This window comes from Cebidichthys violaceus, unplaced genomic scaffold (assembly GCF_023349555.1).
Source record: "Cebidichthys violaceus isolate CVI_PGR_0920_01 unplaced genomic scaffold, fCebVio1.0.p SCAF_12, whole genome shotgun sequence".
NCBI classification, from domain to species: Eukaryota; Metazoa; Chordata; class Actinopteri; order Perciformes; family Stichaeidae; genus Cebidichthys; species Cebidichthys violaceus.
In genome coordinates, this window is record NW_027176285.1 from 8,006,666 (window position 1) to 8,020,988 (window position 14,323).

At 40.2% G+C, this 14,323-nt stretch overlaps 2 protein-coding genes across 2 annotated transcripts in view; one reads left to right on the top strand and one right to left on the bottom strand.

Moving 5' to 3' along the window:
• Nucleotides 1–2,857, bottom strand: part of megf10 (multiple EGF-like-domains 10) — a 75,532-nt gene extending 72,675 nt beyond the window's left edge. Inside the window, exon 1 of the mRNA XM_068706111.1 lies at nucleotides 2,534–2,857. Within this exon, the coding sequence (XP_068562212.1) occupies nucleotides 2,534–2,669 (136 nt within the window). The 5' untranslated portion in view covers nucleotides 2,670–2,857. The remainder of the gene's footprint in view (nucleotides 1–2,533) is intronic.
• Nucleotides 2,858–3,303: 446 nt separating this feature from the next.
• LOC137868749 (chondroitin sulfate synthase 3-like) lies at nucleotides 3,304–8,192 on the top strand. Its single transcript, XM_068705642.1, has 3 exons — nucleotides 3,304–3,307; nucleotides 4,061–4,344; nucleotides 6,621–8,192. The coding sequence occupies exons 1-3, from the start codon at nucleotides 3,304–3,306 to the stop codon at nucleotides 8,190–8,192; spliced, it is 1,860 nt and encodes a 619-aa protein (XP_068561743.1).
• Nucleotides 8,193–14,323: the final 6,131 nt, after the last annotated feature.

Here is a 14,323-nt window from a genome sequence, read left to right on the forward strand (position 1 = left end):
TCAATAAATACTTCACAAATAATGTACTAATTGTGTATAGATGAGTTACAAGACATTAATAAGAACATCCTTGGGGTTTACCAGGTTGAGATGAATCCAAACATGCTCATTTTCTAATAAGCTATCAAATCTGTACTTACAAATGTTATGTCACCAATGAAGAAAGGTTATTATAACAATCCACCAAGTCTGCCATTGTAAGTGTTAATAAGTTGTTAATCAAGTTTTATTCCAGATGCTCTGCAGACTGTCCCCACAGAGTAATGGTCCAATGGAGTCTTCTAACTAAAGAGCTAAAAAAAACATTTTGGGAAAACCCTGATTTCTATTTTCTTTTAGGTGAAGTGAAGGCAAAAATATCATCTAAATGAAATCAAACTAGAGACCATTTTGCGATGGGATAACATCAGCCGTGATGCAAAAACAGGGCTAAGGGCATAAAATCAGGGGCCCCTTCAGCACTTCATACCCCCCTACTTCTGGTGACCTTGCTCGGAACACACCCATCTTTGAACTACACCTTCATTTCGATCTCAACTACTCACCTACCAAGTTTCCTTAAGCCAAATTGGAGCATGGGTGTACAGTGGGTGTCTATAGAGCAGGTTTAATGGCCCCTTTGCCGCCTTTGCTCTTTGAGCTCAACGATACACCTGTAACGTTTCTTGACTGCGTCTTTCACGGTTGTGATGCTAACAGCATCACTGTAAAAATAAAATGTACTCAAATGTAGTGAAATTATTTTGCGCCAAGCTCCAGAAAGCAACTAACAAATGGAAAGAAAATAGAATAAAATATGGGTAACTAACATTTATATAACTTCAAGAGAGGGCATGGCAACAAAAATGTGTCAAAAGACTAAACCTTTAATGATTCTTTCAGTTTAACATTACTTTGACTGTGCTGCCACCTGCTGGTATATTAGTTATGTGCAACTCATCAAGAAGTTGCACATAACACAACTCAACTATTCAAAATAACCATATTACAGTTAAATCAAAAATACCATTTTCAAAAATCTGAATTGTTTCCGTTGGACTTAAAACTTACTGAATTACTTTTTCTTTGTAATGAGGAGCTCAAAGGAATCTTTGTCCTTTACAACTAGTGTGTTTGTAGTCCTGGGTTTATTGTGATTTTCTCTCTGAAGCTGGAGAGGAATTTGCAACACATTTATATGGATCAAGTATAACCACCGAACCTCTTGCAAGTTTTTTTAAGTAAAAGTTTTACTCGGATTAAATACGGAGGAAAAGAAAAGAAGTTAATCTTTAGAAGTTAGTCTTTGAAATCTACAGAGAAAGCTTTTATTCTGTATTAAAAAAAAGCACTGACCGGAAGTCTCCTTTTCCGTTGAGCAGAGCAACCGTGAAAAAAGGTTCTATGCTGCTGGATAATTACCCTTCAGAATAAAAGCGTCAATGTCATGCTGTGAGATTTACATGAATTAGAACAATATCATAACATAATTCCTATATTTTTTTTATATTTGCATTGAATTTTAATTAATTGGCTGTGCAAAAAATAACGCCTTCAGTTCTTGACTCCTTTAGGTCTGAAATGATGCTTTCAGTTTGAAGAAAAAAAAGCGTCTTGTTTTTGAGAGAGGAGCACACAGACACGTCGCGCTGGCGAGTGAAGTTAGCAGGAAAACAACCGTCTGAACGTTAACGGTAAACGTGACGGGCAGTCTGGAGCGGCTGAAGTGAGCGGCAACAGCTCGACGACGGACGAGCTGTTGTAACGACGAGAAACCGACGCGTTCGTGACATTATTGGACCAGCTAGCTTAATGCGGCTAGAAAAAACCCACAGTGGTGACGTTTAATGTTAGCATCCGTTAGCCACGACGCTACGGTGAATGATGAAAAGCCAGCGGGACTCTCTGCTCGGTTGTCGGGACGCTCGGGATGGAACTTTGGTATAAAATACTGTGATAGGGTTTGTTGTGGGACGGGCGAGCCTTGAGGATGGGGCGGACTGCTCCGAGTGGGATATGTGTTTATCCACGTGAGTTATGCTTTCATAAGGTGGAAAGTGTGTTTTTCCACAGATGCTGATGTCCATACACGTCAGCACCCGCCAGACAACGCTAGCATTCATACATGTATTACTCTCCATTCACCGCAGAGCTAAACTTTCCGTGGGATAAGCGGCCATGGCTGTGAAATCAAGGAGACCGTGGACGACCGTGATTTTCGGCGTCTTTCTCGGATTCACCGTGTCCTCTTGGCTCATTGTGCCTCAGGTTCTGGAGAGTAAAGGGAAGAAATCTCCCGTGTGTTCGTACTACAGCGAGTCCTCCGTCGGTAAAGGCCCCGCCATCCTCGGGAACACCGCGGCTATCAAAGACCGGGACAGCCCGCAGATCAGTCAGGAGGAGGACGGGGTATCCGGTACCGGGAACAGCAGCGGAGATACCGGGAGACCCACGAGCAGACCGAAGCGTTTCCTCTATGTCGGCGTGATGACAGCGAAGAAATATGTGCGGTCTCGCGCCGTGGCTGCGTACAAGACATGGGTGGGCTCCATACCCGGGAAGGTGGAGTTCTTTTCCAGCGCTGGGTCCGGAGCCGTCCACGTGCCTGTTCCCCTCCCGGTGGTCTCGCTGGCGGATGTGGACGACTCGTACCCGCCACAGAAGAAGTCATTCATGATGCTGAAGTACATCCACGACCACTACCTGGATAAATACGAGTGGTTCATGCGCGCGGATGATGACGCTTATATAAGAGGTGATTATTCTGGGAGTGAAGCTCGCGGTTCAAGTGTGTGTGTGTGTGTGTGTGTGTGTGTGTGTGTGTGTGTGTGTGTGTGTGTGTGTGTGTGTGTGTGTGTGTGTGTGTGTGTGTGTGAGAGAGAGGTGTACAGGGATCCCAATAGTCCAAATGTAAACATTTTTTCATACATATTCATGAGGAGATATTATGTTGCGTGAAGTCAAATATGAATCACAGTGTTTTGAAAAAATCCATACATTCAACATAAACCTGAACCTCATTTAAAGTGACATCAGTTATCTGAAAGCACACCTCATATTCTTGACACACAAATCCCCAAAACACACACAATTAAAAGGCAAAACTCCAAATAAAATCTCCTGAAAAAGGAAACTGCTTCATAAAAATGCCTCCTCAAAATGGTATTATGTGTTCAAGTGACTTGTGTTAAAACAAAAGGTGAACATTACCACCCAAACCCTCTGGTGTACACTTCCATCACAGTTTACAGACTTCAATGTGAAGACCTGACCGATCACATGACCGCTGGTGTCTCTTGACCCATCAGACTTCTTTTTGATACGATGGGTCAGAGGATAGAGGCCGCCCTATGATTTACACCATTTGTGAGACAAATTGGTGATATTGTGCTTAATTCATAAAATTGGCTTCATTTTATTATTATTATTATTTTTTATTTTTGATCAAATCTGTTGATTTCCTGATTTGTTCAGTTTTGTTGTTTAAAAACAAAAAAGTGGGGGGAAATGAAATAAAATTGATTTCACTAACAGTAATTACTACTGAAATAAGACCCAAGCTTTCACAAAGCTAAACCATTCCTTAACCTAAAACAGATTTTTGAATAACATAACCATTAGCTGTAGAAGCATGCATGGTGTCTTTTGTTTGTGTGATTAAGGTGAGACTGAAGATATAGTTCAAGTCACCTTTTATTGCTCATTATGATGATTCACGGGCTACTCATTTTAAATAACATGACCTTCATTTTGCTGATTAGCTCTTCCGGATGAATGATTAAAAGACACTTGAGCTGTGTGTTAGGAAGGGAACCTTTTGTGTGGCTGACGTGTTTGTAGAGACTAAGTTATCCAAGTTGTGTTCAAGTGGACATTTTGTCCTATAATTCCACGTTGGCTGGGAACTTATATGTGCATGACACAAACAATGAATAAATAATATAGCATTCTTTTGTTAGTTTTATAGGGTTTTTTTCTTCTAATTTTTGCTATTTTTAAAACTAACGTTGATACATTTGTTGCGTTGATACTTGCATTATGAGATATGACATCTAATTCTTTCAACCTCGCCCTCTGCCAGGTGAGAAGCTGGAGCTGTTCCTGCGGTCGCTGAACAGCAGCAAGCCTCTGTATCTGGGCCAGACGGGCCTGGGCATGGCTGAGGAGCTGGGCCGATTGGCCCTCGAACCTGGAGAGAACTTCTGCATGGGGGGCCCTGGGATGATCTTCAGCAGAGAGGTTCTACGCAGGATGGTCCCTCACATCGGTACCTGTCTGAGGGAGATGTACACCACCCACGAGGACGTGGAGGTGGGCCGCTGTGTGCGGCGCTTTGGAGGAACACAGTGCGTGTGGTCCTATGAGGTATGGATGGAGTCTGCTTTCTGTTCTTTCAGGTTGCTATAGGAAGGGGGGGGGGGGGGTGAGATCAGTTCTGCGGGAATTCAGGTGTTAATTCTGGTGCACTTTTCAGGTATATAATAGTATAAATTCCAATGGTTTTCCATACAGATTTAGTGTGCTGTCCTCACTAAAAGTTGTTTTAGGAAATGTAGTTTTCAGCTATACAGCCAGCTTAACAATATATTTTCCAGCACCGTATTCTCCAAGGAACAGACAGGTTGTTGTATTTGGCAGGATTTAATGGAGGAAAATATGTAATATTTTTGTAAAACTGAAAAAGAGCACAAGAATACAAAAAGTAAGTGCCTTTGAAAGTACTTAATAATATATCTAGTACATCAGTATAAAATGCTACTAGCACAAACCAAACAGGCATTCAAATGTATTTCAATATACATGAAGGATGAGACACAACAGCAAATAACATTTAGACAAGCACTAATGATTTAACCACTAGATACTAATACATACATGTGTAGTTGACAGTAAACTAACATCATCAACAATACTGTGATCGAACCATAGAAATATGAATGTAAACATTTTAATATAACTGTAAATAGTAGCACACTTACGGATGAAGCCGATTTTGTGGACTTCAAGACACAGGATTATAAAGATTGAACGCTGAGATGCTCACTCAACTTGAACATCACTTCCTGTTACTCTGACTATTTACTGTTAGCTCACTTCCTGTTCAGTGCAGTTATTCACAATCGCCACTAGGTGTTGCTAAAAGACATATAAAATAACCACTACATTTAGTGAGAGTCTTCATTAAAGCAAAAACCTATTTGGTGACAGACGATCATGGCAAAGCCAGTCCGCTTTCAGGGCGCTTATGGGAACATTGTTCAGTTGTATTGCCTGTGGAGTTGTTTATGTGGACAAGGAAAAATATTCAGCTTCATGACAGGCATCTGTAAGATCTTTCCCCATTGTAATGTTAACAGTCCGTGTAATTATTACATATGCTTATGCTGTCGTTGTTGCTTGCTTGTTTGTTTGTTTGTTTTCTAAACTGTCTCAAAAATATTCATTGAAATGAGGTAAAAAGTTGGCTCATCGGGCTGCTGTCGTTTCACCCACTGCTCCTAAATGCTGTTTGGTTATTAAATGCAGAGGTCAAATTTCATGTAAGCATGTGACGATAAAAATAAAAGACGTTTAAGTTAAGTTAAAGTCTACGTGAGCCACGGGGAGAATGAAACAAGCCTTCTGTTTAGTTTCAAGTTGCTTGAGCTTTTTTAAGCATATTGAATAGTTTAGAGCACAGTGATGATGAATGTGGAAACATACCAACGTTCGTACTTTACTGGTTTTAATGACTGTACACAGCACTTCTTATCCTTATTTTGTATATATATATATATATATATATATATATATATACTGTGTATATATATATATACTGTGTATATATATAATATATATATATATATATATATACTGTGTATATATATAATATATATATGTATATATATATATATATGTATATATATATATATGTATATATATATATATATATGTATATATATATATATACATATATATATATATATATATATATATTATATATATTATAGGGCCTGAATTCAAGTGAGGAAGACTAACTGGATCAGTTCTGTATTTTTGACCATATATAGCCATTGTGCGGGGTCTCCGAGACCCCTTGATTGACACTTGAGACCCCCTGAAAGCCTCAATAGCAAAATTTTGGGGATCTCTAAAATCACAAGACATTTATTTGTCACCTACAATTGTCACTAAAATATCTTTCTACTACTAATGCCCAGCAACTGCAAAACATGTATTCACAGATATGAATTTGTTGGATTTTACATGTTGTAAACTAAATGTAAGCAAAATCATCCATAACAATAATAGATTTGAAAACAAGAGATGTTTTTTATGTAAAGGAAGAAAAAAATCAGTGCCACATTAAATATACATACATTTGAACCTAGATTACCTTTTTACTGTTTCATCCTTCTTTACGTCTCCATCATTTTGTTTCTTAATTTGTTAGTTGATCGATATAGTTGATTGATGTTTGATTTTTATGCGATTTCCCCCCTAATATGGCTGCACTCTTAAATGCATCTTCCTCTTTTTTGATGGCACTGCCTTCATAGTAGAAAAAACGTTTCAATACATCGGTCAGTTGAATAACATCTGTAGCTCAGTGTGGTACCAGGTTTGTGCTCTTATCAAGGATGTTGCAACTCTCTCCACAGATGCAGCAGCTCTTCTATGAGAACTACGAACACAACAAGAAAGGCTTCATTGAAGAACTTCACAGTAGCAAGATCCACAATGCCATTACGCTACACCCCAACAAGAAGCCCGCCTACCAGTACCGGCTCCACAGCTTCTTGCTGAGCCGTGAGATCTCCAGGCTTTGTTACCGCACCATCCTGCTCCACCGCCAAGGCCTGGTTATGAGTTACCTCAGTGACACAGAAGTCCTGTGGGAGGACCAGCAGCTGGGGTCCCCACCTTCCTACATGCGCTACAAGCCCACTGAGAGAAATGATGTCATCGAGTGGGATTTCCTGACTGGCCGCCATATTTATTCTGCTGCTGAGAACAAGGTAGCCAGGCAAAGTCTTGGGAACTCGCTCCGGACTGCGCTCGAAGGCATCATTCTCCAGGTGATGGAGATGATTAACGAGAATTCGAAAACTCGTGGTCGTGTAATTGACTTTAAAGAGATTCAGTATGGCTACTACAGGGTGGATCCAATGCATGGTGCAGAATACATCATAGACTTACTGCTTCTGTACAAGAAACATAAGGGACGCAAAATAACAGTGCCTGTGAGGCGGCACGCTTACCTTCAGCAATCCTTCAGCCGACCCTTCTTTACCGAAACTGACGAGCTAGATGTAGCTGAACTCGTGGCTGCCATCAACTCTGAATCCCAATCCCTTTCTTTCCTGTCCAACTCTCTGAAGTTCTTGTCACCTTTCCAAGTCTACGAATCAAACAGGGAACTGTGGGAGCAGAGCCAGAGGAAGGTCAACATCCTTGTCCCTTTATCCGGTCGCTATGACACCTTTGTCCGCTTTATGGAGAACTTTGAGAAGGTGTGTTTGATACCCAAACAAAATGTTAAGCTCTCCATCATTCTGGTGGACAATGGGAGCGATCAGAACCAAGGCAAACACAGTCAGTTAATCAGAGACTACTACAGGAAGTATCCAAAAGCTGACCTCTCCCTAATTCCCATGACAGGCAACTTCTCACGAGGACTGGCTCTTGAGCTTGGCTCCTCGCAGCTTGATAATGACTCCCTACTCTTCTTCTGCGATGTTGATCTCATCTTTAGTGGTGATGCCTTGCAACGCTGCAGAGACAATGCTGTCCAAGGGAGACAAGTCTATTTCCCAGTTGTCTTTAGTCAGTACAACCCCAAAATAGTGTACTCTGAGAAGGCCCCGAGAGAAAACAAATTTGTGCTGACCAAGAAAAGTGGTTTCTGGCGAGATTACGGATTCGGAATCACCTGTGTATTCAAGGGTGACTTACTAAAAGCTGGAGGTTTTGACACCTCAATCTTAGGTTGGGGACTGGAAGATGTAGACTTGTTCACAAAAGTTATTAACTCTGGTTTAAAAGTGTTGCGCAGTCAGGAACCAGGACTTGTCCACGTCTATCATCCCGTCCAATGTAACACAAGTCTCGAGCAGAGGCAACACAAAATGTGCCTCGGGTCGAGAGCAAGTACGTTTGCATCGACAATGCAGTTAGCAGAGCTGTGGCTGGAGAAACACATAGAGGCGGGGTACAACAGAACTTCATCCTGACACTCCGGCCCTACGGAACCCTCCGTACAAGTTTACCTCAGTTCTGCTTGTATGTAGACAGCGATGGACTGTGTGTGTGTGTGTGTGTGTGTGTGTGTGTGTGTGTGTGTGTGTGTGTGTGTGTGTGTGTGTGTGTGTGTGTGTTGTAGTGTGACTGTGGATCAGAGGTCTTTGTAGGCTGTAATATTTGACCCTGAAAGCAGGTGGACCCAACAACGAAGGAATCCAGAGAAAATAGTACACAAACAGAACAGAGTCTAGGATTACAGCCTGCGCAAAACAAGTGTCTGCTACCTTATCTAGTTCTAGAACACTGACAAAATATAAATTGGCTGTTGGTTGGTACATTGGACATTATACAGATTTATGATTATACAGTTTTATGTTTAATTTGCTGTGCCAGTGATGCAAATATTGAGCTTTGGGACCTTTATTGCAGTTCCTTCGGGTGTTAGAGGTAGCTAACTCAACAACAAAAATAATATATATATATATATATATATATATATATATATATATATATATATTTATTTATAATAATATATGATATATGTATACGTGTTGCTGGTTTCAGTACCTGACACCACCTGCAACGCACTTAACCTGTAAATTGAACACTCTGCTCTTCATGAGTGAAGTGATTGTGGAATGTGGATGGCTGCTGTGCCATAAGCAGCATTGTGTGCTGCTTTACACAATGTGTGTGTGTGTGTGTGTGTGTGTGGGGGGGGGGGTTCTTTTACCATCTACTTCGGCAGCAACATCTCTTGCTTATAAAACATGAAAATGTTGTCAAGTCTTCAATTACTGCCGTGTAACATTAAACTCAGTTGAGGAAAATCCAGCTAAAAGCGAGTGGAGTGGACTCACTGTCACAGCGAATTACCAAGGCACCATTTTTGCTGCTGCTTCAAATCTCACAGACATAAGCTACCCGTCTACAGATGCTTTTACAGTCCCCATATGACACATTTACATGCATGCATAGTGAAAAATGAATATGCAAGCATACTAAATGCAAATATACAATGTATAATACTCTCTACAAATGACCTTCACACTCCATCTGTTACCATGCCAGTTCTAATGCCAGTTCATGCATTCCTACAGTCCCCACCACAGGAACGGATGCCCACTGGGTAATCTGACCAAGTGATGCATGGAGCTAGGCTGTCTGAGGGTATATCGTGCCAGAAAAACTACTATGAAGCCACGCGCTTGCAGTTATATAACCCCCCCAAAAAAGAAAAACTTCTCCACCACTCCAACCTATTTAGCACAGATGGCATCAACAGTTGCTTGTCATATCGTGCTTTCTCAAGGATGTGCAGCTGCTGATCTTAAGAAAACCTATTTGTGGGACCGTCTGCCTGCTACACTGAGAGTCTATACAAGCATACGCTGATACGATGAGGACAGCTGATGCAAGAGATGTATTGTACAGATGAAGGTCATCGTCTTGAGCCTTTATAGAAATGGTTCTGAATGTTCTTCCCTCGTTCGTCAACTGCGCACTTGTGTTGTCATCTAAAAGGCTCATTGCCAGTGGTACGTTTGATCTAATAGAATCTGGCAGTAAAAAGAGAACACCTGTTTGCAGCATTTACACTGACTGGTCACATCCCGCAGGTGCAGGTTCAACAGCTTAGAAATCTTCCGCTGGCTGGTAAGGTTGCATCGCCGTGCAATTTGACCCGACTCTAATCTTTGGTGACATGATCCACATTTACCAACTACACCTCAGCCAACAGGTCGAGCACAAACAGCACTAACCAACTCCTCTGACCTTTGTCTAAAAGGCTAAAATGGGTTTCTAGGGAATGCGGACATGGACTAACGACCACAGAGGGAACTTGTATCTAACAAAAAGATATATTAGAAAACAAAATAATTATTAGCGCTGCCCTAAACATGCAAAATGAGTTTTCCACAGAGTCACAGTTAATAAAAAAGAGTGTAAATTCCTAAAATTGTCTGAAACTACAGTATAAAACACAAGCTTTATCTTGAAAAACTATTTAATTATTCTTCCATGTGCTTGGACTCCAGCAACACAAAACACAGGGACACTCAGTCAGACAGTACAGGGTTCAGTCAAATAGCTTTTGATCAAGTTGGGGACACACCATGAGACAAACATGCACCAGTCAAGGGGATTTAAGGAGACCACAGCAGACCTTACCTTCTTGGTGAAAATGTTAATACCGGGAGAACCTACAGGCAAAGACGCCGGGAGGTACAAGGGGAGGGACACTAAAACAAAAGAGGGAATATGTAAACAAGGACAAAGGACGGATCAGAACAACACAAAAATAAGCGAGGGAGAGGAAGCATGCGTGTGATCAGAGCGAGATGCAAGCGCCAGGAGTAGAAAAAGCAAGATTGCTTATTCATTCCATCCTCTCTCCTACAGTGTCTTTCCTCCCTCCCCTCTACCCTCTCTCTCTCCCTCCCTCCCCTCTACCCTCTCTCTCTCTCTCTCTCTCTCCATCTTTCTCTGTCCGTCGGTCTGTCTCTTGCCCTTTTTTACCCTCACTCTCCCTCTCTCCACAGTTTCAAACCATCAATGCGAATGTGACAAAAGAAGCTCGTTCGGACAAGCATATTACCTTCCCCTGAGCGAGATGCTGGATACACCAATCCAAACATGCACACACACACGCATACAGACACACACATACACACACACTTGATTAAACACACACGGATGTGGGGCTGTGGAGCTAAAAATATCACACACTCTCTATTCACCCCCTACTCTCTCATACCCACTCATCCCCCAGCATCCATCCCCCTCTCTCAATGACACGCACACACACACACACACAGTGTTAGCTTCCATAGGCTGTGAAGTATGAAGAACACGACCGGGAGGGAAATGTGTGTGTTCAAGTCCTGAAGTAAAGTACAAACCTGAGGTACATTACAAGATTGTGCATAGTATGTATCTCACCAACAAATTTGTCTCAAGATATGTGGTTATTGAGATATAAAACCCCTCATGGATCAACTGGAAATCAAATTGTCATATACTTGAAAGCAAGAAAAGTTGACTACTTCCACCTCAGCCAAGAGTTCTTTTTTTTTAAGCATAAATTAAAAATGTGTAATAAACAGATGGATGGAAATGTACCTATAGTAAGAGGATCACAGGTGTAATAGTTCATGATCAGATCCGTATAAAGAGAGAGAGTTGCGTCAACAGAAGTTCAAAATGCTTGATTGGTAGAAATCGGTACAAACAGAGAGACGGAACCGCGATTTTTGCTAATTAGTCGTCAATAAATGAATCAATTTATGATATTCATAAACAACATATGTATCTAGTTACATACATTTTGTCATCAAAGTAAAATGTGCCAATATTGCATGATTAGTAAGCGTAACGGCTAGAGTTACCTGCCATGTTGATTCTTTTTTAGGCTAAAGTTCCCTTGTTTAAAGGAACAGTGTGTGAGATTTAGTGGCATCTAGTGGTGAGTTTGCAGACTGCAAGCAGCAACATACCCGTCCGTTCACCCCTCACTTTCCCAGTGTGTTGGAGAACTACAGTGGCCCTCAAGTAGGGAAAATCCTAAAGATACCTAATCCTTAGGATTTCATTAACACTAGGAGCCACTCTTATCAATATCAGGTTATTTTCATGACTAAATAATTGCTCTAAAAGACATACATATATCATTTTAAACAAATAAAATTCAGAACAGGATTAGATGTAGGCCTGGGAAATGCTCTCCCTGGCGTTGGTCAGACCTATCCTTGCTGTCTCTCTTACATCAACAACCATGCCATCAGTGTAGACCCCAGGCGTGGGCTGCAGGAGGTACTCCTCGACAAAGTCTGGACAAAACAACGGGGCATGGAAGAGGAGGACTTTAAAAAGGAGGAAACCCTACTGGTTGGTAAGCAACTTGCACAGAGAGCACCCGAGCATGAGACAGAAAAAACACCATAAATCACCATAAAGGTAGCCAATCAAACTTACATTATAAGTTATAGGCTGCAAATAATTAACACTGTACCTGCATGACACCTGCCTAAACAATGTTTCTAACAAACTGAAGCAATATTCTGAGCAGTGCAAGTTCAAATTAGCACAATCTTTAACATCTACAGCAGTAAAATGCAACATACAGGTTAATACTGTAAGTACATTTTGCTGATACTTTCATATGCCTATAACACTGTCGGACTCAATGGATTAAAAAAAATGGATCACACTGTGTGCAGATCTCTCTGGAGCCATAAACGGCTTTATATATTTTGCTTTTCACATTTGCAGTAGTACTCCACAATACAAGTAAGAAAACTGTTGGTTAATACCAGCCATAAGTAGGTCCAGTACGTAATATAATCATATGTCAAGTTTTGATTTGCCTCAGTATTTTATTAGTATTTCTTTTAACCTCTACACACTGCCTTTGATTTCATAGTCATTGAATTAGAGCATTTCTTTTACTTTTCTTAAACATACCAGTCACATTAGCACTAACATGTCAGCCACATGTATGAATGTATGTATGAATTTTAATTCCATTTTATTTGAAATTTTGTAATTTTTAGGCAGCCTTCGAAAATCTGGCCGGGGGCAGCAGATGAAAACTAGCCTCTCTGGCTAACTCTGGCTCACCTACAGTTTCGCTGTTGATTGGTGTGCATTGTCCCTGCAAAATAAATAAATAAAACTACAATCCAAAAATAACAATATAATAATAGGTTTAGGGTTATTATTATTCAATTATTATTACAAGTGGGATTCATATTTATCTTTGATCACTATCACATGATGACAGCGTTAATAAACGCTGCAATTTCATTGGCTGTCACTATAGGCCACCGGACAATGCATTGTAATATTCTTTGAAACTGAACTGAACTGTCTTTCAAATGTGGCGTTTAGACTATAACAACATTTGAGCTTCACAGGCAGTACATGTCAATGTTAGCTCAGTTAACTCAAAGGTAATTTTAACCCCAACAGATTTCTCTGAAACATTTACAAGAAGGACTTACAAGCAGACACCGGATTTCTAAGGACTTCTAAGGACTTACAAGTCAACTTTTTTTTCTCTGGTAAGTACTTTTGATGCAAAATAGACACCATAGATATTGTTATTTTTTTTTTTTAACAAGAATCAGTTGTGTTTAGCAAACCTAAGAGTACTAACCTGGAACCTTTGGTCCTTTTCATGCCAGGGCTAATGTTAGCTAAACCTCTACATTAGCCAACTAACATCTACAGTTAATTTAGTTAGCTGAGACATTTGTACAAAAAGTACATTAAAACACAAACATTGCAAGAATCATGCTAGTAATTTTAGTTCAGCTTCAGCAAATATAATATATTGATATAGCCCAGTGAGTATTTTCCCGTTGAATAGACCTTTAAAAGAAGTCTACGCCCACCGTTGAAAAGACGTTGAGAATTGGTTCAAAAGCGAACGTTTCTCACTGAGAGAAACTATCCTCTAGTATCAGTATGTGTCAGGTTACAGAATGAAGTAAATATTAAACATTATCTACAGATTTAATGAGTTATAATGAACCAATTTATTTTACCATCTATCTTTAATTTTAATTAGCATGGGAAACGGTAAAGGAATCAATAATTTGACCCAAAATAATAATTTAAAAATGATTTGAATTGATTTAAAAATTAGTTTTAGAGAGTCCATGATCAGAAATACGTCCATACCAACACTAGTTGTTATTCATAATACCGTGTAATAATATGATACAAACACCGTTCAGCTGTTTACTGTAAAATATGTATTAGACATTCTAAAAACACTGTACGTTTAAATATTTAGTTTTGAGATGCTAAGCTAATGAAGAAGGACGTTGCATGCAAAACATCATGATGCCTTTATGAAAAAGGATGACCGCACTGTTATAGAAAAGACCGTTTCTACGGAGTTGCGTGTTTACTTCCGGTCAGCTGATTAATTTGCATACAGGGCAACACGAGATGAACTGCGACACATTTGGAATGTTTACGTCTACAATGGTCGACAGTTTTCTGCAATGTGTGATATTTGCAAAGCATATTTTTTTTTAATTATAATGCTACTTGCTTTTAGTCAAGTACATGAGCTGAATGCTTTCTCCACATATATTTCATTTTGAATTGA